This window comes from Cibotium barometz, chromosome 16 (assembly GCF_041138505.1).
Source record: "Cibotium barometz isolate CiBa-2024 chromosome 16, ASM4113850v1, whole genome shotgun sequence".
NCBI lineage: Eukaryota > Viridiplantae > Streptophyta > Polypodiopsida > Cyatheales > Cibotiaceae > Cibotium > Cibotium barometz.
The window spans coordinates 48,905,034-48,930,515 of record NC_141061.1 but is presented as its reverse complement, the minus strand read 5'-3'; the positions used below and the strand labels follow the sequence as shown (position 1 = coordinate 48,930,515).

Genomic DNA, 25,482 nt, shown 5'->3' with positions numbered 1-25,482 from the left:
AACCATAAAAGGTATTTACATGTCTTCCAAAATATCTCATAGTGATCCAATACATAATTTACATTTACATCCAAAATAAAATATCCCGAAATAAAATAATGGCGGCTCCCATAGAGATTATGACTAACAAGACATGAGCATGGAGACGTGAACTTGCAAACCTAAGCCTACCTATGTGAGCTTGGATACCAAGCTTGTAGACATGAACTTGCAGACCTGAGCCTACATATGTGAGCTTGGACACCTGCGCTTCTAGACGTGAGCCTGCAAACGTGAGTCTAGATGTAAGTATACCTAATATTATATCAACCAATTATTACTAACCTAAAGACTTGTACAGACATACCTACTCATGTCCTTTAAGGATTCAACCTATACCATATAAATTCCAAGAAAAAATCTTATTCTTTGTAATTATTAGGATATTAAAGCTATAATGATTACACATTAACCTTGTCATAAGCCGATTACATAAAAGTTTATTCCCTAGGTAGGCCTATTTCATAAACATAAGATATGTGAGCCTAGTGAGCCTAGCTCATACAAAAAAGAGTGTGAGCTTGCAGGCGTGAGCTTGCATACATGAATCTATATACGTGAACCTACAGGTGTAAGCTTAGAGATGTGAGCTTAAATATATGAACATGTAGACGTGAGCCTAGACACATGAACATATGAACTTGCATACAAGAGCCTGGATATATGATCTTGTAGACGTGAGCATGGACATGTCAACCTATAGATGTAAGCCTAGACATGTGAGTCTAGAGGCATGAACCTAGAGACATGAGCTTAGAGATGTGAGTCTAGAGGCATGAACCTGAAGATGTGAGCCAAGCAAAAAAAAAAAGGTTCAAAACCCCCAAAAAATAACTCAAAAGTTCAAAAAAAAGTAGTCCAACCTTGATGTGTTTGAAACCTTTTTTTTTTAATAGCTTGATGTGTTTGAAATCAGTTTCATACCTACTTTACACTAAAGAACATTTCTCACCCTAGTAAGAAACCCTTGATCTAGACTAATTATTGGAAACAACAATACAATCGACTATAGAGTATATCAAATCACACTTCCTCAAACCCACTCAATCGTTTCTTCTTCCTTCTCTTTCGCTCTTCTTCTTGTAATCTTTCTTATTATAACAAGATCTCATATGACAAATTATTTTTTATTGGCGGTTACTTTGCCTCCAAGTCTAATCTTAAATTATTAAGCTCACTTGTTGGTGGCCTCTAGCAAGGAATGCTAGTTGTTATGATGAGAGACAAGTGGAATGGCTATAATTAGAGCACCTTAACTTGTTATCTTCTTACATATACGTATATACATACTAGCCCTTGGGTTCTCTCTACAACAAAAAAGTGAAGTTGTATAATTTGCCTCCAACTTCTTCTACAGAAGTTATAGAGAACATTGATATCTATTTGCCTTTAAATATTAAGCTTTATTAAGCTCATTTGTGGTAGATATTAGCTTTGTAGTGAAAAGCAACAATGTAGAAAACTCCACCATGAAGAAATAAATAAGCAAGCTTTATTAAGCTCATTTGTGGTTTAAAATAAGTAAGATTTATTAAGCTCATTTGTGGTAGATATTAGCTTTGTGGTGAAGAGAAACTATGTAGAAAACTCCACAATGAAGAATTAAATATTAAGCTTTTTTAAGCTCATTTGTGGTAGATATTAACTTTGTAGTAGAGAGCAACTATGAAGAAAACTTCACATGAAGAATTAAATAAGTTGACAATTCAACAAGCAAGTAAGTCTAATGTCGAGATTTTAGCTCACAAAAAGCAAGCTAATCTAGCCCTTAACAAGCCAACTAGTTGGGGCTTCAAAACAAAAAGCAAGTAATCTAGCCCTTAACACTAGTTTGGGGCTTCAAAACAAGATACACATCAAACCAAGCTCAAGGCAATTTCCTCTTACTAAAAGATATGTATCTTTCATAAGCACGTGCCACATATGATAGATATATTTTAATAAATAATATATATAACAATTTTTTGGTTGAAAAGTTGGAAAATTTTAGTAACTCTAGATCTGCTTGCACTTTAAGGTTTTTCGAAATGTTTAGAATATATACAAGAAGTCCATAAGCAAAAATCAAACTTACTACTACTGAAGGGATTATAAACATTCTACACTCTATTGATATAAAACCTTTCAACTCCCATAATTATTAATATAATTATTGATGCCTAGTTTTTTTTCAAAAACCCTCTTTTGAGGGGATGTAGGTGAGCTAGAGGCTACACCACAACTAACACACACAACCCTATCGTGTCAGGGCTCAATCCCACGCCCACTCGTTGGCGATCCGTATGTTTTCTAACTGCATTGGGTCGTGCTCTCACCCATTGAGGTATGCTCCCTTTTGGAAGGTGGTGTCTTTGTGTTGTGGTCTTCTTTTACATACCAAATTATTCTTTAAATTTTTATAAATAACTTTTTATTCATAACTTATCACAAACCATGCGTACGGAAGAATAATATAATTTTCAATTCCTATGGTCCCTCGGGGAAAGGGGTTGCACTTGCCAATTGTTGTATGCTCACATATTAGTGGTTGCTCGACTAAGAAGGATTTTACTTTATTCCTATGTAGGAGTACAACACTTATAGATGTTTGGAATGCTAGCCAAATGTTTTTTTGGGAAGTATTACAGATTGAAAGGGTATCCCAAAGAGTGCAAGTACTATGCATTTCTACTTAGTGAGCTTTCTCTATAGGTAGAGTCTTGTGTGTCACATGTGAATCCAATCATCTTATTTGAAAAAAATAACAAAAATGTCTAGAGTGCATCGTATGGGATATGTATGACATGGGATTAGTACCATTTGATAGTCTATTTGTCAACAATGCCTTAACTGTTATCATCACTCAATATTGAATAAAAATAATATCAACCCTAATCTCCTCTTAACTCTAGTCTTCTTCTCTTCTCTTCTCTTCTCTTCTCTTAATATGTTTCTCATACAACCACTACTTACACTCCATTCTCACATTAAAACTACTAAATGAATACTAATATAACCCAAAGAGATTGTGTGAATAAGAAGGGGCTAATAGCTCAATTTCCCACTCACATGGGCACCATTAAAGCATGCATCCATACATCTTATCCAAGTCTCTCGACACTTTTCTTTGTCAGTGAATATTTAAGAGTGCGACTCTAAGAAAATGAGAAAAAAAATGCAAGCATAAGTAGATGCCTAATACCAATAGACACATTCACGAGCACATACCAAAAGAGTAAATAGATGTTAAGATCTTCAAGAGTTAGATGTTAAGATCTTCAAGAGTTACGTAATACCAGTAGACACATCCATGAGCACATACCACAAAGTAAACAGATGTTACGATCTTCAAGAGTTAGATAGACAAGAACAAGGGAATGTAGAGAGGAGGATGATAACACAAGCTAGGTGAGGTGCGAAAATGAAAATGATATTTGGTTCATCTCATCCTTTCTGTGCAAACAAAAGAGTGGATTTGTCATAGTACACAAAAATAGGTCCACCATAATGACAATGTCTACAAAGCACACTTAGTTAAAAGACAAACTAAGCTCATAAAACCTAGGCACAACTTTGGATATCTCCTAGTGTTTTCTTGGGTCAACTTAATTGGATTCCACAATTGGTGTGACCTGTTTCTCAGTAGTATTTTTAAATAATTAAGCATTTTTCTCACTATTAAGCTTGATTATTAAAAAAAAATTTGGCAATGAAGTGATGCCAAATAATCCCTAGTCTATATCTCAAGCTTATGCCAAGTGTAATCATTGTTGTATTGCTCACATCATCGTTCATCATGAATTCTCTCTTCAGACATCCACTTGCTTATGCATCCAAAGTCGCGTTAACAATCACCAAAAGCACCACCACCATGCATGCAAGATACCTTCTTGTCGAGAGAGAGATTTTCCACACTCACACTAAAGGAGGGGGAGGGGAGGGCAGGGGAGGGAGAGGGAGAGGGAGAGGGGTTAAGGCTATTGCGGAGTTTTATCTTTAGGTTTTGAATTTTTAATCCAATCTGACCTTCAGTTGTATAAGATAACGAAGACTGGAAGGGCAGGGACTTCCAAATTTTTTCCAAAGGCTGATCCTATGGAAGCCAAAAACTAATCAATCAAAAAATGTTTCACACCAAAATTCAAAACTAACATGATTAAATTCCTATCTGAATTGTTGCAAGAACAATGGGGGAGAATGATGTAATTTACATTCCCAATGTAGCAGCTTAATGAATACCAATGTAGTTTGTCATGAAATAGGAGGAAGAATAGCTGGCATATTATTTGGTGATCTATCTTTAGGCAGCTTTCAGTGTTTTCTTTGTTTGGCTGCCTTCATAACATAGAAGCTGATACATTATAATACCATTGGTAAGGATACCAAGGAAACAACCCACCACCACTGTGTGTTTGTCAAGGTTCCAAGTTTTTTTGATCCAGTAGCGTGTAAAAGATTTCAATATTAAGCATTAAACAAGACATTTCGTTAATGATAAACAAACCTTTCTTTTAAAAAAATATGTAGGATACTACTGAGTGGTGCCTTCTCTTGAATACTTGTAAACAGTCGTGCTGCAACACCGACAACCAAAGAGAAACTTGAGATCAGGATCGTGGCTTTGTCTCTACCAAGCACCCTTCAAAATCATAAGTATTGAGAGAGAGAGAGAGAGAGAGAGAGAGAGAGAGAGAGCCCCCCTTGCCTTTCTTGATGAATGGATGGTATGAAGTCACTCACCAAAGCAGCCTCCAAAGTTTAAGAGATTTGTGGTGAAGCTTAGCTGGCCAGTGCTCTTGTTCTGTAATGCCATTACAAATTAGTATGTTACAACAAACACAAACCAAACAATGAATGCACATGGTCTACAAACCTGAAAATTTTCACTGATTTGTGGAATCTTAGAAACTAGAAAAATCGCATGCTGCGAAGCCTGTGGAGAAGAAGATGGATAAATTAGGAACCTATGTTTGTACATGAACTTGCTAGAAACACTGCACGTACGTAAAAAAATGAATGCCAGAGGCCAACTTACATACAGTGCCTCGAATAGCACTGGATCCAGATGACCTGCCATAAGAATGGGGGCGAGCGCACAGTACCTTGGTAGAAGTCAAGGAGAGTACCATCCAATATGGTTCTGGGAAAATCAGTGTGTGTGATCTCAAAGGGAATTTAATGCTCAATAAAAAACATTCCCTGCCTGTGCACGGTGACAAGGGGACAGGTGGTCAATTGGACTGACACGTTTGGGCAGCCTGAATAACTCAGGCAATTGATAACAGGGTGCATCAATGAGATCAGCGAGTCACACAAAGATATTCCAGTCAAATGGAAGAGCTCTAGAAGACAATTGCTGTTAAGTACTCTTGCTTGATTCTGACTAGTGTAGACCCAGAAAGCAGCACAAAATCAAAAGTAAAAGCAAAAGGAAAAATCGCATAAGTGAATAGCATTAGAAAAGTAAACTAAAGGATTATTTTACAAGCAGCCTCATATTTCATTATTTTCGTCATCGAAGGTTGTCAAGATCTGCATCTCACTTGTTGGGTATTTCGGAGGGAGTTGGTGTGAACACCCTCTCTGGGTGTGAACACCCTCTCTGGGTGTGAACCACCATTATTTCGTTTTGGTCAAAAGATCAGGCTTGATGCTTATAAAAGCATGTACTTGGGTGGTTCTAATAACATTTGAGTTGTGCAATCTTTCTCACTTGTTTGCTATCACATCTCTATCTCACCCTCCCTCTCTCTCTCTCTCTCTCTCTCTCTCTCTCTCTCTCTCTCTCTCTCTTTGCACATGCTCTATATTGGTACCATGAATGCTAACATGGTATCAGAGCCACCTTAGTCATTTTTTGCTGCCATCTTCAATGCTGCGTTTTTTTTTTTTAACTGTGTTTTCTCATCAGCGATGCCCCGTACCTGTGTGTCTCAGTAAGTCCAGGTTATTTGTGAATGAATTACCGCTTTATGTGTCCATAGACCGGTTTTAACTTCCCTTTTCCCTTCTTGTTGTTGCGGCCTTTCAACCACTAGCCAGTCAAAGCCTTAGAACATCCGATCTGTGGAACGTTCGTAAACCGCTCAATCTGATCCAAAACCATCAGCACAAGCTCCTCCCATGTGATGGTGCTGAGCCTCCCACTAATGATCAAAGAAGAATAGAAAGCTGAGTACTGAGAGGTAAGATGAGATAGCAAAGTGATAGTTGTATCCTCTAAAGATATCTCCTTCCCAGCCCGAAGAACCTCCTACTGAAGAGCCTAGAGTTTGTTGATATACTCTCACATCGTCGAAGACTTTGCAAGATTCATCACTCGCATCCGCACTTCCAAGGAAATCCTCTTCATGGGTGATACCATGTTATACAAAGAAGCCAAGTGCTGCCAAATCCCTCCGGCCAGCGTCATGTGTTTGATGTGGTTGATCACTTGGGGTGTGCAATTAAGGAAGATGAAAGAACGCACACTAGCATTGACACGATCCCACAATTGTGCCTGAGCCTCCCACTCTTTCCTAGGAGAAAGTGAAAGCTTCTCCTCCTCCAACTCTGGCCGTGGAACTCCAACCACAATGAAATCAGCCAAATCATAAGACTCCATCATTACCTTCCAGATGCCGTAATTGGTCCCGTCCAACTGTCCAACTATCGGGAGCGTGGGGATCTTCACATGCTTCTCGGCCATCTCAAGCAAATCAACCATCTTGGGGGTTCACAAGGTCTTGTGAAGGGAGGGTGGGTGGAAAAAAAATGAAGAAGAGGCTGCAACTACTATGCAAGGTGGCTGTCCAACAATGATGGCTGCCTTCTACCTGCTTCTCCACGTCCTGAACAGCCAATAAATTCTCCAATCAGCACCAAAAAACAGCAAACCCTGTCTCCAAGCTTCAAGCCACTTGGGCTCTGATACCATGTCGGAATGCACAGTGGAAATGAGAAACTGCTGTGAGAAAAACGCAGAATTGTAAGAGAGAGAGAGAAGCTGTATAAACTCTACTATATACACAAGATCCGGTACAATACGGTGTGGGGGGCAAGGGTGGTATTTAAACCACCCTAGGCTGCTGGTCAGCCACTGCAAACAGGCTGACAGCAGCACACAACTGAGAAAACATCAGTCGGCCAGCACCTGGATCATGTCGGCCAACAGAACGTCAATCGGCCAGAGACAGCTCAGGTCAGCCAGAATAAAACAGTCCCCCACGACCAAACAAAACAGGGAAAAACATGGAAAATGAAAAAAAATGGAGAATACTCCTAACCGGGCAGCCACACCCACAACAGAGGCCCTCACTCCCTACTGAGTAATATGGTAGAGGCAGGAGATGACTACTAACATGATTATCCTAATTGGCCAACCAGTTGGCTGCGCATTCCACCAAGCTACAATAATCCCTTCTAAGGGAATTCAAGCCTCAATCTAAGAAGGATGATGAACAACAAGATGAGAAGCCATGTGGCATTGAGTACTACAAGCACCACTCCCGATCTCATGGGAGTGGCCCATAGAACCATATTCCAAACCCCATGGGCAGCAACACTCACGCGATTGTCACTCCCAGAGGAGGAGTCGTAGACATCCGACACTCCCATGGTCATCATCACAAGCACCATGAGTACGGATGTTCCACTCTTGCAAGCGTCACCCCCAAAATCTTCCTTCTAAGAAGCATGGGAAGCGTTAGTGCCATTTCCCTCTCATGATGCCTCTTCCTCTTCCAATTCTTCTAGTTTTCCTCTTCCTCTTTTGATTCCCATTCACATGCCATCCAAGATCCAATCCTAAACGCTGCTGATCGGTTGCCATGTCGATGCAAGAACAGGCCTTGACGACGGTGGTGTTGAATTTACCCAAGGGCAAGAAGATGGATGGTGAGATAATCACCAACTGGACTCAAGAAATGTATGCCACTCTTGCAACAACTGGCCTATCCGAGACATTACGACTCCACATTATCCACACAGCATCAACAAATCCGACTTTCCTTTGGCAGGAGGATTACCTTACAACACTTCAGCATGTGACTGAAAAGCCTATCACCAAGCAGTTCCAAAGGAGCTCACACCGCTGGACTACCAGCAAAATTTAAAGAATCAATGCCAAAATTTCTCTCAGCAAGAGCTCGAGCAGGCAATCAAACATCCCACTCATAATTCAAAAAAAAACTTGCTCGTGCATTACAAGACCATCAAAATGAAGACGTAGGTCACCAGCTTCATGACTTAAATCTGTCCTTGTATGCTCTTGTTTGTACACTCAAGCCAAAGGAATCTTAAAAACTGCTTTGTTTGGCATTGACATTCCAGTCTTTGAGGGATTTAAAACAAGAACACAACCAAGCCAATAAAACAACAGCAGTCTCTAAGCACAAGGATGAACCCAAAGAAGCGCCTGTTAAAGGCCAAAGATAGCAAGAACAACGCTAGTGGGGAGAGTGTCAAGGCCACAAACAACTCTATCAAGAAGAGCTTTGAGCTAAACAGCTAGAAAAACAAGGTTTCAAATAACTCCACTAAGCACACTGCAAGAAATTTCCAAAGGAGTCTGAGGAGGAAGCTACTTTACCCTAGCAAACTAACAAGGTTTCTAGCCATGTATGTGAGGAAAAATCTTCAAAGCCAGTAGAGATACTTGGTAGAAAATCTATCTTTACCATCAACAGTGTTTGCTTCAGCAATTGTAGCACCACACAAGGACATAATAGTCAATGTGTCTTCACCACACGACGCAATAAACTTCAGTAAAAAAGCTTGGAAGGCAACAGCTGCCACTTTCATTTCTGTATCATCCATTTTGTTCCCATGTGCATGCTCCACAAGGTTGTGTCCAAAGGGAAGACCTATAATCTACATCATATAGTTAGTAGATGCTAGTCTGACATGTGGATACAAGTTCCAACCAAAGATTTGGCAGCTTCTACATTTATGTCAATTTCATGTGCATATATACCTAGATGAATCCAGGAACATGCCCAAATTCACCTTTTAGGAATGTGCATGCAATATACTCATGGTAGTCAACCCACAAGACTATATAGGTATCAACTCCGTTATGCATAGTATGGACTAGATACTACGACATCCCCACTAACGTCATCAGTGCCCTGTCACCAATTGGCCGACCATTTGGTCCATCTCCAGTTTTTGTGTCTCGTTCACTTGAGTGTCTCATGTGAAGAGGCCAGTATTTTGCTGACATGGACGGGAGCCAGACTGGTGCCACCCGTGTGTTAGCAGGATGGTGTCGTATGGACGGGAGCCAGATCAGTGCCACCCGTGTATGACCTGGACTGTGTTCGATCCATGGGACTGTCACGCCATGGAAGAGCCAGTATTCGTGCCGTGTTTTGCCAATGGGACTGTCACACCATAGGGAGACTCGTGCCTGGAACTGTGTCTTACCTATGGGACTGTCACTCCATAGGAAGACCAGGTTTTTATGTTTTTATGTCGTGCCAGTTTTGTGCCGACAGATATTTTGTACTTGTTCCATGAACGGGAGATATGTCCATGTTACTATTTGCACATGCACACATATTTTGCATGTTTGAAACTGTTTTCGCATGACATGTATTTGTGTGTTTGCCTGCTTGACGTGTTACTTACTGAGCGGGGACGCCTGCCAGTGAGTCGTGAAGTCTGCTCTGTATTCTGACGAGTTTTAGTGCATGTGAACAGGTGGTAAGTATGTTGCACATGTAGCTTTTAATATTTTATTCTGTTACTTACTGAGCGGGGACGCCTGCCAGTGAGTCGTGAAGTCTGCTCTGTATTCTGACGAGTTTTAGTGCATGTGAACAGGTGGTAAGTATGTTGCACATGTAGCTTTTAATATTTTATTCTAACCCCTTTATTTTATAAGGTTAGGTGTTCACATTTATTTAAAAGTGGGCACCCCCTTTGGGCACCCACTTAGGGGCCAAGGTGGGGAGCCCCACTTTAAGTGAGTGTGGGGGTGGGCATGGGCACCTACCCAAACTCCCCACCCACATGCAAGCGTGGAGTTAAACTCCACTTTTATTTTATTAAAAAAAGGGCTCCCTCCTTCAAGCGTAGGAATGATCATCGCTTCCTTCTTACGATTCATCAACCGGCGGCCATCTCTTCCATCGTGGCTGGTGGCTGTACACGCCTCAAGCGACTGCAGTACCCTCTGCTTTGCTGGCTGCGCCTACTACCCTACCAAGCGGCTGATGTACTGCTGCTCCTTCAGGCGGCTGCTACTACTCTCAGACGTGGGCCATCTTCACAAGGCACTGCTGCGCATGTTTACCCCAGGCGGCTGCTGAATCTGCTGTGCATAGGCGGCTACTGTGCTGCAGCCGGCTGCCATCACATGAAGGCTACGTCTCAACTCTACTGCTCCCCCAGGTGGCTGTGCACTGCAGCCAGGCGTTACTAAACTGCACAACCAGGCTACCTCTGAATTGCTTCCCCCAGGCGGCTGTGTATCCATCACCATCAGGCTGTGCTCCAGCAGGCGGCTGTCTACAGCTATCTCTTGGTTTTTCTACCTTGAAAGTGGTGGTACATCCTCTCCACTGGTGTTTTACAAGGAGACTTCGCATCACTTGGGTGATTTCGTCATACTACGAGTATGGGTTTTCTATCGACCATCTACAAGTAAGTGATTTTTCAGATTTGAAGAAAGTATTTTATGTTTAAATCTCATAGAGGATTCCTCCTGCTCGGCCAACACCCGTTCGGTGCCGAGTTGTCCAAGCTGTATTGGCGAACCTCGGTCCAAAGGTGCTGAGATCGGGAGAGCCAGGCGTTAGTACGAGAGCGCCTGTTTGTGCGTGGTCTCGGAACACCAGTGAGGCGCTCTCCGCGGAGTCCAGTGAAAGCACGGGACCGTAGAGATTGGACCACACTAGTGGTCGTTCTGCTTCGAGCTTCTACATCGAAATTCGAGCCTATTTGTTTGGTACTGTTTTCATATGTACATGGACATTATCTGGTTCTCAGAACCCATGGAGCATTGTATTCATTAAATACTCCCAATAAATATATCATATATTGAGGGGGGGGTCGGCCCGTTCCGGCCCCAGTGCTGGTGTCCATCTTTCCATTTCTGTTCATTTATTTTTCAAGTTGTTTTAAGTTGTCCATTTCAAATTTGTGGTTTTAAAGTTGTGCTATTAAGCGTGTGGGTGTCCAACGGAGTCTTTCCCACTTGACGGGATCGGTTTCATTGGTATCAGAGCACGGTTGTTTCCCTCTTCCTAGTGGGGAAACGAACCTGTGTACTGGACATCCCGCTTTTAGCAAACTTTGAACACAATGGACAGCCAAGGCAACCCTTTGGAAGTGCCAAATTCGAGGGGTCCATCTAGTGCTTCTCGTGGGTCTGATGCCCTGCGAGGTAGACACAAGCCCCTTGAAAGGGTTATGGATAGTGAATCAAAGGGTCAACTGTCTCCAGGAAAGACAGTTATGCTTGAACAAGAGCCTGATGTTATGAGGGCTGAAATGGAACATATGAGAAAACTTTTGCAGGCTCAAAAGCAAGAATTAAAGTTTTTGCATGAAGATCCACATCTGCAAAGTGCTATTGAAGCCAGAGCTGATGCTATGGTTGATGTAACCTTTGAATCAATGGCTCGTGAAGTGGGCAAGAAACCAAGGGAGTTGGCACTTGCCTATCTCCTTCGCAAAGGTGATATCAAAGAGGGGGATGACGGAGAGCTGAAATTCAGAAATCCACCTCGTTTGAAGCATGGAGATCCTGCATCTCAAAGGCTGAAATCTTTTATGCAAAAGGAAGAGGTGACTGTCACCTCTCGACATGCATCCTCTCCCCAAGGCACTAAGCCTGACAGATATATGTATGCCAGTGCTCATGGAGGGCACGAAAGTCACATGCATGCAAGATATGTATCTCATGGTGACATGTCTACTTCCAGAAAAATTTTGCCTTCTGAGTTGTCTCATGGAGAGACCATGCCATATGCAGGTAAGTCACATGCATCTGAGCTTCGAGTTCGTGGAGCACATGCCACCGTGCCCCATGAAGCTTCTATGACGGCCCATGGAGCCCATGCAGACAGGGCTACCCCGTTGGATAAGGGGAAAAGAAAAAGAGAGGACCATGAGCCTCATGCCAGGAAGCTCAAGGAGTTCAAAGCAGGTGATAAATCTGTCAAATTTGATGTCTTTCATGGTGAACATGATGCTTCTAAGGTGTTAGCGTTTGTGGCACAGTTCGACATTGCTTTTAGCGATGAGGATTTCACAGAAAAATCAAAGGTGCGCCATGCTAGCATGTTTCTAAAAGGGACTGCTGCTCATTGGTGGATCACTGAAAAGATCACCAAGGATCCCATCTTCAAAGATAGATTTTATGCTCAGTTCTTGCCACCCAATGCGGAGCAAACTCTCACTCAAAAGTGGGACAGGCTGGAACAAAAAGATAATGAGAGTGTGCAACAGTATGTTAACAAATTTTGGAAAGTGTTGCTGGAAGTCACTCCCTTCATGCTAATCACAGAGGATGAAAGAAAGAGGAAGTTTCGTTCTGGATTGCAACCTGCATATAGATCGGGTATTGAATTGCACCCAAAACATACGTTGCAACAACTCACAGCTTCTGCCCTTGCTACAGAGCAATTGGTGCTCAAGATCAAGCAGGATCAAGGAGGTTCCAAGGGGAAGGACAAGGCTGTCACAAATCAGCAAAAGGGTGGACAACCACCTAAAAAGAACTTCCGGGAGCCCTATAAGGGTGGTAAAGCTGAAAATAACACATCTAAAGAACAGGGCCCAAGGAAGAACAAATTTGGATTAACTCCGGAGCAAAGAGAGCAATATGCTAAGGATGGAAAATGCTTTTCTTGTGGTAGCAAAGACCACATGTTTCGGCAATGCCTAGATCGCAAATCAAAGCACGAGGACAAGCACACCAAAGCAAATGTTCATGCAGTTCCTGATGTGCAAGGTAATACAGGTCATGATGCAAAAGAGCGTATGGTTTGCGAGGCTTGGGGGCAAATCAAGGATCAGCCCGCACTCTTCATGTTTGATGACTGTGCAACTGACAATTTCATCTCTATGCAAATGGCAGCTGCATTGGGTATTGAGGTTGAAAACATGGGACCTCAGATTGAAGCCGAAGCTGCATTTATTGGTAAAGAGGTGCAAGTTACCCCTTTGATTGGGAAGTTGCGCATCCATATCCAAGGCTACCTTGATAATGAGCATTTCCTAGTTGCTCCTCTGAATGGATGTGATGTATTGTTGGGCAAGCCGTGGCACCATAGGCTTGAGCCCCGCAAGGACTACAAGTCCAATATGATTTCTTTTATGCATAAAGGCCGCATGCATTTTATTGATGCTGGCAAAGAAGGGGATTCTATCCCAGTTGTATCACACATCCAAATTAATAAAGCAATGAAAAAGAGTCTTTCAGCGTACTTGGTTTTTGTGCGTGATAGTCTTGTGCCAAATCATCAAAATGTCGATGCTATGTCTAATGATAGGCTGAATTTTCTTAATGCATTCAACGACTGTTTTGCTGACTCATTGCCAAGTGAATTACCTCCCCAAAGGCCCGAAGATCACCGTATAGATCTTGTGCCAGGTAGTTCTCCACCTAACAAACCCGCATACCGAGTGAGTGCAGCACAACAAGAAGAAATTATGAAGCAGGTAAACGAGCTTTTAGAGAAAGGTTTGGTTCAGCCCAGTTCCTCACCTTACTGCTCTCCTGTGCTTCTTGTTCAAAAGAAGGACGGATCATTCCGTATGTGTGTGGACTACAGAGCTTTGAACAAGCTTACCATCAAGAACAGATTTCCTATTCCACGTATTGATGATATCTTGGATAAGCTTGATGGTTCGGCTTGCTTTAGCAGACTTGATTTGAAGAGTGTTTATCACCAGATACGCGTGGTGCCACAAGATGTCCATAAGACTGCATTCAGGACAGCCTTCGGATTATATGAATTCTTGGTAATGCCTTTTGGTCTCACCAATGCTCCTGCTACTTTTAATCGTATGATGGATAGGATATTCCGACCCCATCGCAAGTTTACAGGAGTCTTCTTTGATGATATCTTGGTTTTCTCCAAGAATGAGCAGGAACACAGAACTCATTTGGTCACAGTGTTCGAAGAGTTGCGGAAACATAAACTTTTCATCAATGCTAAGAAAAGTGAGTTTTTCCTTTCAGAGATTCATTATCTGGGACATATTGTATCCAAGGATGGAGTTACAATGGATCCTGCAAAGATAGAGACTATTCGGAATTGGCCCGAATTGCAAAACGTACATCAAGTACGTAGTTTTCTGGGATTATGTTCGTACTACAGGCGTTTCATAAGGCATTTTGCTATGATTGCCACCCCTCTACATGATCTCACGAAGAAGAAAACTGCTTTCAAATGGACTTCAAAGGAACAGGATGCTTTCTTGCAGCTCAAGCATGCGATCATATGTGGTCCAGTATTGATTGTTCCTGACTTGCACAAGTCATTCGTGGTTGAATGTGATGCTTGTGGTGATTGCATAGGAGCTGTCCTAAATCAAGAAGGGCATGCAGTTGCATACGAGAGCCGTCGTTTGCGTGATGCTGAGCTTCATATGGATATCTATGAGAAAGAGCTCTTGGCTGTAATTCACGCCTTAAAGATTTGGAAACACTACCTTCTTGGGGCGGAATTTGTAGTCAAGACAGATCATCAAAGCTTGAGATACTTTCTATCTCAAACCAAGCTTTCAGAGAAGCAGATGAGAATGGCAAATTTTCTTTCCATGTTTCATTTTCAGATTGTGCATACTCCAGGAAAGGAAAATGTAGTGGCCGATGCACTATCTAGGAGGCCTTATGTTGCTGCAGTCTCAGTGGCCTCTCATGGAGATCTATCTGCTATGAGAGATTTGTATCATTTGGATGCTGATTTTTGCCATATATGGACTGATTTGATGACTGGTCATTCACATGCCTCTTATGTTATCAACGAGGGTTATCTAATGAAGGATAATTGCCTATGTGTGGTGAAGGATTTGCGTCCAAAGGTTATGGACGAATGTCACGCTCCACCATATGCTGGTCATAGAGGTATTATGCCTACTACTCGCATGATTCAGAGGTATTTCTTTGGCCAAGCATGCGTAAAGACATTGAGGCTTATGTGCGTGCATGTATCACTTGCCAAAAGGTGAAATTTGACAGGCAAAAGCCTCCAGGTTTGCTTCAGCCATTGCCTATTCCCTCACAACCTTGGGAAAGTATCACGATGGATTTTATTATGGATTTGCCTAGATCCCAGCATGGGAATGATGCTATTTGGACTATTGTGGACAGGTTTAGCAAGCAAGCTCACTTCTTGCCCGTCAAGAAAACCATTAAAGCTGATCATATGGTAAAGCTTTTTCTTGCTAATATTTTCAAGCATCATGGTATGCCTAAATCCATTGTTGGGGATAGAGATCCCAGGACTACAAGCCTATTTTGGAGGGCTTTGTTTGATAATATGGGTACTAAGCTTGAGTTTTCATCAGCTTATCATCCCCAAACGGATGGCCAAAGTGAAGCTGCAAATTCAGCTGTGTTGGATTTATTGAAGTGTTATGTGGCAGATCAAAAGAATGCTTGGGAGAAGTATCTTCCACTTGTTGAGTTTGCCTACAACAATACAATCCATGCTTCCACAGGAAAGGCTCCGTTTGAGATTATTTATGGCAGAGTAGTCTTGCCACCCATCCTTCGTACAAAGGATGAGATTTTTGCAGCTGATGAATATGTTCGTGACTTGGATGTTGCCTTTGGTCAGGTGCGGCCAGCCATAGCCAGATCTCAGGATAAGCATAAAATGGCTGCTGACAAGCATAGAAGGGACATGAAAGTCAAAGAAGGTGATTGGATATTGCTGAAATTTGAGAAGGCTAGGCTTCAGAAGAGGCCAGGACGAGAAGGATCATATCCTAAGCTTTCTCCTCGCTATTATGGACCCTTCAAGGTGATTCAGAAGATCAATGAAGTGTCCTACAGGCTTGCTTTACCTAGTCATTGGAAGATTCACAATGCTTTTCACGTGAGTCTATTTCGGAAATGTGTGGGGCCAAATCCTGATGAGCCTGTCACAGAAGATCCGCCAGAGATTGAAGATCTTGAGGAAATCCTCCAGCCAGAACAGATTGTTTTTCACAAGGAGAGAAAGCTACCTGCAGGAAAGCTTTCCAGGAGATACCTTGTGAAGTTTAAGAATTATTTGCCTATTGATGCCAAATGGGTAAATGAGGATTATTTTGCAGATTATCCGCAATTGTTGCAGGCATATCTTGAGGCTTTTCAGTTGAGGTCAACTCTTTAGAAGCCCAGGGGGATGTCACCAATTGGCCGACCATTTGGTCCATCTCCAGTTTGTGTCTCGTTCACTTGAGGCGCGGTGTCTCATGTGAAGAGGCCAGTATTTTGCTGACATGGACGGGAGCCAGACTGGTGCCACCCGTGTGTTAGCAGGATGGTGTCGTATGGACGGGAGCCAGATCAGTGCCACCCGTGTATGACCTGGACTGTGTTTGATCCATGGGACTGTCACGCCATGGAAGAGCCAGTATTCGTGCCGTGTTTTGCCTATGGGACTGTCACACCATAGGGAGACTCGTGCCTGGAACTGTGTCTTACCTATGGGACTGTCACTCCATAGGAAGACCAGGTTTTTATGTTTTTATGTCGTGCCAGTTTTGTGCCGACAGATATTTTGTACTTGTTCCATGAACGGGAGATATGTCCATGTTACTATTTGCACATGCACACATATTTTGCATGTTTGAAACTGTTTTCGCATGACATGTATTTGTGTGTTTGCCTGCTTGACGTGTTACTTACTGAGCGGGGACGCCTGCCTGTGAGTCGTGAAGTCTGCTCTGTATTCTGACGAGTTTTAGTGCATGTGAACAGGTGGTAAGTATGTTGCACATGTAGCTTTTAATATTTTATTCTGTTACTTACTGAGCGGGGACGCCTGCCAGTGAGTCGTGAAGTCTGCTCTGTATTCTGACGAGTTTTAGTGCATGTGAACAGGTGGTAAGTATGTTGCACATGTAGCTTTTAATATTTTATTCTAACCCCTTTATTTTATAAGGTTAGGTGTTCACATTTATTTAAAAGTGGGCACCCCCTTTGGGCACCCACTTAGGGGCCAAGGTGGGGAGCCCCACTTTAAGTGAGTGTGGGGGTGGGCATGGACACCTACCCAAACTCCCCACCCACATGCAAGCGTGGAGTTAAACTCCACTTTTATTTTATTAAAAAAAGGGCTCCCTCCTTCAAGCATAGGAATGATCATCGCTTCCTTCTTACGATTCATCAACCGGCGGCCATCTCTTCCATCGTGGCTGGTGGCTGTACACGCCTCAAGCGACTGCAGTACCCTCTGCTTTGCTGGCTGCGCCTACTACCCTACCAATCGGCTGATGTACTGCTGCTCCTTCAGGCGGCTGCTACTGCTCTCAGACGTGGGCCATCTTCACAAGGCACTGCTGCGCATGTTTACCCCAGGCGGCTGCTGAATCTGCTGTGCATAGGCGGCTACTGTGCTGCAGCCGGCTGCCATCACATGAAGGCTACGTCTCAACTCTACTGCTCCCCCAGGCGGCTGTGCACTGCAGCCAGGCGTTACTAAACTGCACAACCAGGCTACCTCTGAATTGCTTCCCCCAGGCGGCTGTGTATCCATCACCATCAGGCTGTGCTCCAGCAGGCGGCTGTCTACAGCTATCTCTTGGTTTTTCTACCTTGAAAGTGGTGGTACATCCTCTCCACTGGTGTTTTACAAGGAGACTTCGCATCACCTGGGTGATTTCATCATACTACGAGTATGGGTTTTCTATCGACCATCTACAAGTAAGTGATTTTTCAGATTTGAAGAAAGTATTTTATGTTTAAATCTCATAGAGGATTCCTCCTGCTCGGCCAACACCCGTTCGGTGCCGGGTTGTCCAAGCTGTATTGGCGAACCTCGGTCCAAAGGTGCTGAGATCGGGAGAGCCAGGCGTTAGTACGAGAGCGCCTGTTTGTGCGTGGTCTCGGAACACCAGTGAGGCGCTCTCCGCGGAGTCCAGTGAAAGCACGGGACCGTAGAGATTGGACCACACTAGTGGTCGTTCTGCTTCGAGCTTCTACATCGAAATTCGAGCCTATTTGTTTGGTACTGTTTTCATATGTACATGGACATTATCTGGTTCTCAGAACCCATGGAGCATTGTATTCATTAAATACTCCCAATAAATATATCATATATTGAGGGGGGGGTCGGCCCGTTCCGGCCCCAGTGCTGGTGTCCATCTTTCCATTTCTGTTCATTTATTTTTCAAGTTGTTTTAAGTTGTCCATTTCAAATTTGTGGTTTTAAAGTTGTGCTATTAAGCGTGTGGGTGTCCAACGGAGTCTTTCCCACTTGACGGGATCGGTTTCATGCCCAATAGTGGGTGTAGAACTCTGTATCAAGATATGCTCTCACACACGCACTCCATACACACACACATACATACACAACAGCGTATATTCACACAAAGCCCTTCGTACTAAGTTTCATGTGCATGACTACTTTGAATTTTAAAAAGAAATGGGTCCCGTTTTCCTAGTAGCTATTTTATCTGGATTCAAGTCAGCCGCCCAGTTTTCTTGATTGGTCTTACGGCTTTTTCTGCTGCAGCCAATCTCTCATCACCCCCACTGGCCGGGAGAATCATCAATGTTTCACAAGACGAGCTCACCTCTCTTCAGCACGACATTGACCTTGAGGTCCAGACTACCCTTGTTGCGAGAGTTTATGGTTCCCACCCTTCTCATTCACAGGCCCGTGAATGGCTTCTAGCAGCTCTCCCTTCGGAGCTGATTGTGCACTTTCAGGATACTCGTTTACTTGGTCGAGGCTTCGTCCAGGTGGACTTTCATTCTTCAGAAACTACTTCTCAAGCTTTGGCTAGCAGCCCCTTTCCTCTTGGACCTAGGAAGATTTTCTTCTTTCAGTACCAGGTGGGTTTTGATCCAGTGGTGGAGGATCAGCGCCTTACCCCGGTCTCACTACGGTTCCCTGCTCTTCCTCGGTCCTATTGGAAGCTTTTAGCTTCCATAGGGCATCCTTTGGCCAGGTTCTAGAGGTACCAATCCTCCCGAGCTCTCCCGCCTCAGCTTCCGTGCGGCCGTTACCGCCACTCTTGATGGTGTACCCCGGGTCCTTGTGCTTGTTCCTAATCCATCAATTACTGATGATCATGTTATGCTTCGGAGACCTGACGGATCTCATTTCTGCCAGAGGATGGAGATTGCAAGCAGACTTGACCAGTGTCGGATTTGTCGTCGAGCGACAGGGTCACATTGCTAGAGATTGTCCCAGATCGAGGGGCCATGCTAGGAGGCGGCGTGGTCCTGCCCATCAGAGGCCTTCTGCAGATGCCGAGACTCTAGTTGCTCCTTTGCCACAGCAGACCACACAGCATTGGGTTGTGGTTAGGGATGGCAGGCACCCTTGGACCCCCGTACCTGCCCCTTCACCCACACTCCCTATCGAGCACCCTAACCCCTATGCAACTCTTGCCTCACATGATGTTGATCCTTTTTTGGAGGATGAGGCCTTGCAGGCACATGATCTGGATCCCTCACAGGAGGATGCTGCATTACAGTTGCAGGATGATTGCACCCTTGAGGATGATGTTGCACATTCGCATTGTCATGGTACCTCTCCAGTTCTGAGGACTAGCCCTAGCTTTTCCCCGGAATGGGAGAAGGAGGTTAGTTAAGGTTTACATCGTCAGATTTTCCCTCCCTTACCTATGCAAGACGTACTTCCGCCTCTAAAGGGGGTCCTTCGTCGACCACGAGATCAAGTCGTTCCTACTCTGAGTCTTTATGAGGATTGTCTCTTGGAACATTCAAGGTCTTGGGGGTTTTTTCCCGCGTCGACGGAAACGAATTGTAAAAACCCAGCTTCATTGTGCAGTTCACAGGTGGACCTATGGATATATTGCTCTTGCAGTAGAAGACAGTGGTCAGAAGAATACAAAGCCGCATGCTGAATACACTTGCTGGACACGGGCTGGAGTGATATTGGATGTGCAAAGACATTGAGCACTGATGATCACGAGTGCAAACTTTAGACACCTCATGTCAGGTTGGGAAGAAGGTGAGGTGAGACTGAGGGAGCCAACAGGGACTGAAAAGCTGCCACTATTAAGCCCAGGAAGCTAACAAGGAGGGGAAGATGAATACAAGACTCTCATTGAGCACACGCTTTGATTCCTCAACCAGACATATAGAAGAAATGTAATTCCCTTCTTGCCCCTGACACGTCACCTTTGACCCATACAAGATTTTTGACCCATTGTTGCTAGAGACACTCAACTCTTCATGCGCACTAGACATGACACGGTTACAAGTGAAACATGATAATGTGACATTAGATTCTCATGTTACGCATTCCCAAATGCAATGTAAGTATGAAACAAAACTTAGAGCTTCCGTAAAGTTCTCAAGGCATTCAGTATCTTGGGTAAAAGCAGACTTGAGTTTGTCAATCTTTTCACTCAGTGCCCATCTGAAGCTGTACAACTTAGAGCAGCTATAACCTTGGGAGAACTGTGGCAAACAATCCAAATCAGTAGATTTGCATATTTCCAGTTCCAGCAGCCTCTTTGTAGAGGGACTGCAGTTCCAGATGTAGGCACAGCAAGGACAAGGCCCAGGCAGTATTTGGCACTTGAAAGACTGCACGGGCTCATGGGCACCCCTTGTCTTGCACATTGAATCCTTAGCCCCAGCATTGTAGCCCCTTCCATAGTCCTTCAGTGGTCAAAAGATGCAGCAGTCAATTGCAAAACGGCAGCAAGAATCCTCTCCTCAGTTAATCCAATTTACATTTTGCAAACAGAAATTCCGAGAATAACGTGGTTGCTCAATAGATAATGTAATATGGTAGTATATCAGGTGTATGATTCTTCTAAGTCTTCCGGTCCTGCACGTTAGGCAGACAGGTATTCCCTTTGCTTTCACAGAATTCATCCAACACAGATGAACCATGAGGAAAGGATACAGTCCAGCTTTCAGCCATGTGCCAGTGCCCACTGGAGAATAGTAGTACATCAGCCCAACCTGTATTATAGCTGCAACCAAGCAGGCCGGAGAAGCTAAGACTATCGACGTAGTACTTTCAGACTGTTGAAAGAGGGGAAAGACCTACATTGCAGCAGAAGAAAAACGAGTTCTCCGTAAGCTGAGAAGGGCAGTTGCTTGAACATGCAGTAGGCCAAGGCGATGGTAAACCCAATAACTTCCAATTCAAAAGCAGCAGTGCTGAGTCCCTTGATGCTTCTGTTCTTCAAGATGAGATAGATCTGCAGAAATGCAAAGTATATGAAAGGGATCTCCTATCTTTATTTTTCGCGGGGGCGAGCGTTCATTACCTGGGGGAGCTTGCAGACGGTGGAGGCGGCGATGATGGAATAACCGAGGAGCTTGGAGAGGAGCGGGAGCAGGCAGTCGCTGGTTGGGGGCAGCTCGTGTCTGCCCAGCGACTGCGTAACGCACAACAAGTCCATGATGCTAGCACTCGCCCTCCTGAACTCTCCAAATTATTATTAAGAGAACTTCAAATCATTAAGAGAACTTCAAAAATCAACTGCGCGAGAGATCTCTCCCCCTCTTTCTTTGTCTGTGCTCGCTCGTTCGCCAAGCGACGCGTTTCAACGCCTTACAAAGCCACGTACAATAGTTTTAAAAAACTGCCACCTCATAATACACAATAAATAATTCTCCTCTTTTCTTTTTATTTTTTTAGTTAATAGTTATGTGTGTACACATGCCCATATGGGAATGTCATGTGTCACAGCTTTTTTTTAGGTGTATATTCACCTCCTTTTTTTTTAAGGTGTGTATATATTATATTCACAACTTTTTTTCTTATGTATCATGAATATATTGTAATGGTTCAGCTGTCAACCTTACAAAAAAGGGAACTTACCTTTAAAAGCTCATGATGATGAGCTTTTCATAAAGCTCTTCTGTAAAGGTATGTATTTTTTTATTAATTTAGCCACGCTTTGGTGAAGAGATTCTATAGAGACTTAAAGCATATGTCACAATCATTAAGCATGGTATTCAAACCTAAAACTCCATGTGTAAGAGTGGTTAATAACCTATGTTTTTAGGTGGGCAAGTTATTGAAAATCCTTGAACTCATGAATGTAAGCTTTTGTGCCTTTAGTTTCTCATTTACTTTTGTAAAGTCTAAAATTACTAAAGATTATACATTGGGAAATTAAAAAAGGCAAGCTATAATACTCATATTTATGTTAACAAAATATGTCAACCATTCAAAAATTGGGGCATAATGTGTTTCGAAGGTTTTTAATTACAAAATTTTAGTTAGCACTTGTAGGTTTCATATATTTGAATAATGCACCTCTCTTTTGAACCCTTGTGGCATACCCTCTCTTGCATCAACCCAAAAAAAAAACAATTTGAAGGTTTTTTATTGGTTTTTTTTTTCAATTACATGTGTGTAAAACAAAGCATTGTTTGTGGCCCCCTCCCAAAATGCAAGAACATAATCTTGAGCATGTTCTCATAAACAAAGAAGAATGTTATAATACTCTCCCTTGTAATGTTCATATTTTGTTTTGAGCTAAGGTTGAGGGAAAACTTCATATTGCTTATTTTGTAAGAATTTCAGCACAAACACAAGTAAAACTAATGAAAGGTAAAACCTGTACATCTTAAACTCCACGTAAAAAAAATCTTCCCATATGGTTTTAAAAAGCCAAGCATGGACCAAAGTCATGCAAGTTGTGATGACATCGATAATAGTATATTTTGTTATAAAGTAGGTGGTGGTATAATAGTATATTTTGTTATAAAGTAGGTGGTGGTATAATAAATCAAACTCGTAAATTTCCTAAGAGCACATATGGTTTTCTATATTTTTTCCCATACCGATACTTGACAAGCGACTTGATCATAAGAACATTATTTTAATGACTAGCATTAGAAAACCTTATGACATTGTTAAAGTGCCACAAAAATAGATCTTCAATATATGGAGAGTCGGACCTCTTGAAATTAAAAGATTGGTTTGATATCATCGAGGATGAGTTCAATGAAATTACAATCAATTTAAAAGAGGTTTTTATTGAATTCATAATGATTTACTCGAGTTTAGAAAGCTTATACTTAGAGTTAATAAAGAGTTTCTAGCTAAGTTTATGAGGTGCTTACTCTTGATATTATGATGTCATTGTAGTTTATTTGATGAGCCAACTAGAAGAGGTCCACTTGAGCTTAAAGGCTATTTTGATAGGTGTGGCCCAATGGAGCTTAGAGGTTGGTAAAGGTTAACAACAAAAATTTAAATACAAGTATCCTAAAGAAAGCGCTACAAGACCCATGAGCAAGGCTCAAAAAGTGGAAATAGGTCATTTTATAATATGTGGTCCATGCGTATTAACAACTAGGAGCTGGTATTTGAATTTATCTTAAATTCTACCTTTTTCTTTTTGAGAAGCACCTTCTTTATAAATTTTCTATTTAAAAAAATGTTTCCTCTTCAACATCGAGAGGTAAAGTACTTAAATATTATTTGCAATCTAGGATTTCTAGAAACAACAAAAAAAGAGACATTCATCCTAAAATAAAAAACTCTAAAACCCTTCATAGATGGCCGCATATAAGTACTTAAGGAATCCTTGACATGATGCCTAAAGTCTAAGATTGTTAGAAACAACAAAATAGATGAACTTCATGATTATGATGGTTGTAATCCGCTAAATGATCACGAGATGCCTTGCTTGTACCTAGCCTCCACATCGATACATGTTGAAAAGTAAATATTTATTCTTTCCAGTGCATTGCCTAGGGGGTCACTATTTGGATTGCATGTGTACAATGTGCGTTTAATAGGCATTTAAAAATACCCTTATCTTTGAATTTTGAGTTAATAAGAGAACCCCATTTTCTTTAAGAACTTATGTATTTTTCCCAAAATCCCCTTATGTAAATAAATTTATGTAATTTTTTTCTCAAAATATTAGATTAAAAACCCCTCCTTTTTAGAGTCTCATCATACACTTACATATTTGTAGATGAACCCCCTGAGTGCATTGCCCCAATTATTTATATTGACTAGGGCTTAGTATAGAATCAAAATCCAAAATACCCCCATCATATCCCTATGATTATTGGTCTAACTCATCCCATCTTGAAAAGTATATATATATTCTTGCCAGTGCATTACCCTAATTATTTATATTGATTATGGCTTAGTACAAAATCCAAAATACCCCCATCATATCCCTATGATTATTGGTCCAACTCACCCCATCTTAATTCATGTTTATCGAACTCTTGCCTAGTGCATTTCTTGAGTCATTTATTTTTACTATGGTTTGGTATAGAATTCCAAAACCCTTTGTCACATTTCTATTGAATTTCTTGAGTTGTTTATTTTGATTGTGGCTTAATATAGAATTTTAAAAGCCTCTATTACATTTATATTAAAAGCTTTATTAAAAGCCTCTATTACATTTATATTAAAAGCCTCTATTACATTTATATTAAAAGCTTTATAAATAATTATAGTCTAAATATTGGTTCAAAGTGTGAAAGCACGAAGAGGAAGAAGAAGCGCATGCGACAAGCATTGGGTGCAATCTCCCCCTTTAGCTAGTCACTCCATGCTTCTCAACTAGCGTATTTAAACCGTATATTTCTACATTTAGTGTCACGGATCTAATTTTCTAGGGAGATAGGATTTAAAGAAACTTGCAAGAATCGATTTAATTTAAATAATTCATCAAACACCACATGATCAACATATTCAATAATTGAGAGAAAAACAAATAAAAATACTTAGCTCACAAGCACAACTCCAAGATTGGGTGCAATCATCCCCCCTCATGTGTATGGCCCCACACATGAGTATTTACGAGATACTTTATTCCAATTTAGGCCATAGCCTCCAAAAATACAAAAGGTGCTTTTCTTGCACGACACTCTCTTATCTTCAAAAATAGAGTGTCCATAAATTGAGGCTTGGATTTAAAGCATATCATGCTTTACAAAAATATTAAAGATCAAGTCTAAGCTTGATAAACTAAGCTTTTCCAAATAAATCAAAATGTACACAACTAGCTTGTTTACAAAAATGGTGTGCCAAGTAATAAATTTATGCAATTCCTCCTCAATCTTTGGAATCCTCTTCACCTATAAAATAACCAACAATAAATTGGTGAAACAAATATTCTATAAGCATACAAACCATAACCACACGTATGTTTGCCAAGCCCAAGTAACCCGGGAATCACCCCTCTATATAAACCAATTGAAACAAACATTGGAGACCCCAAACATATGTCAATATCCACCAAAGGTATTAATATTTATAATGGCATCACCGATGATATTAACATAATTTAACTTGACGTAAAGATAATCCAAGCGTCCCCGAATTATCTAAGAGGGTAGAA

General features: G+C 41.9%; 1 protein-coding gene across 3 annotated transcripts; it reads right to left on the bottom strand.

Moving 5' to 3' along the window:
* Positions 1-4,090: 4,090 nt before the first annotated feature.
* Positions 4,091-21,699, bottom strand: LOC147630693 (mannose-P-dolichol utilization defect 1 protein homolog 1-like). 3 transcript variants are annotated; one of them, XR_015267695.1, is made up of 9 exons: positions 21,427-21,699; positions 21,204-21,357; positions 21,057-21,126; positions 5,054-5,120; positions 4,892-4,951; positions 4,759-4,819; positions 4,551-4,592; positions 4,230-4,422; positions 4,091-4,111 (listed from the first exon to the last, which is right to left on the bottom strand). XR_015267695.1 is itself a non-coding variant. In XM_086810654.1 (8 exons), the coding sequence occupies exons 1-8, from the start codon at positions 21,559-21,561 to the stop codon at positions 4,319-4,321; spliced, it is 693 nt and encodes a 230-aa protein (XP_086666780.1). In that variant the 5' UTR covers positions 21,562-21,699; the 3' UTR covers positions 4,159-4,318. The 3 variants fall into 3 exon arrangements, 1 of the variants encoding a protein (XP_086666780.1); XM_086810654.1 differs by lacking the exon at positions 4,091-4,111 and having other exon boundaries at positions 4,159-4,422; XR_015267696.1 differs by lacking the exon at positions 4,091-4,111 and having other exon boundaries at positions 4,333-4,422; positions 4,724-4,819.
* Between the last annotated feature and the right edge of the window lie 3,783 nt (positions 21,700-25,482).

Bases quoted from the DNA above. Each gene is read 5' to 3' on its own strand.
- LOC147630693 (XM_086810654.1), bottom strand. From the start codon at position 21,561: ATGGACTTGTTGTGCGTTACGCAGTCGCTGGGCAGACACGAGCTGCCC. The intron at 21,358-21,426 runs GTAATGAACGCT...GCATTTCTGCAG, and splicing joins CCGTCTGCAAGCTCCCCCAG to ATCTATCTCATCTTGAAGAA. The intron at 21,127-21,203 runs GTAGGTCTTTCC...GCTTGGTTGCAG, and splicing joins CGTTTTTCTTCTGCTGCAAT to CTATAATACAGGTTGGGCTG.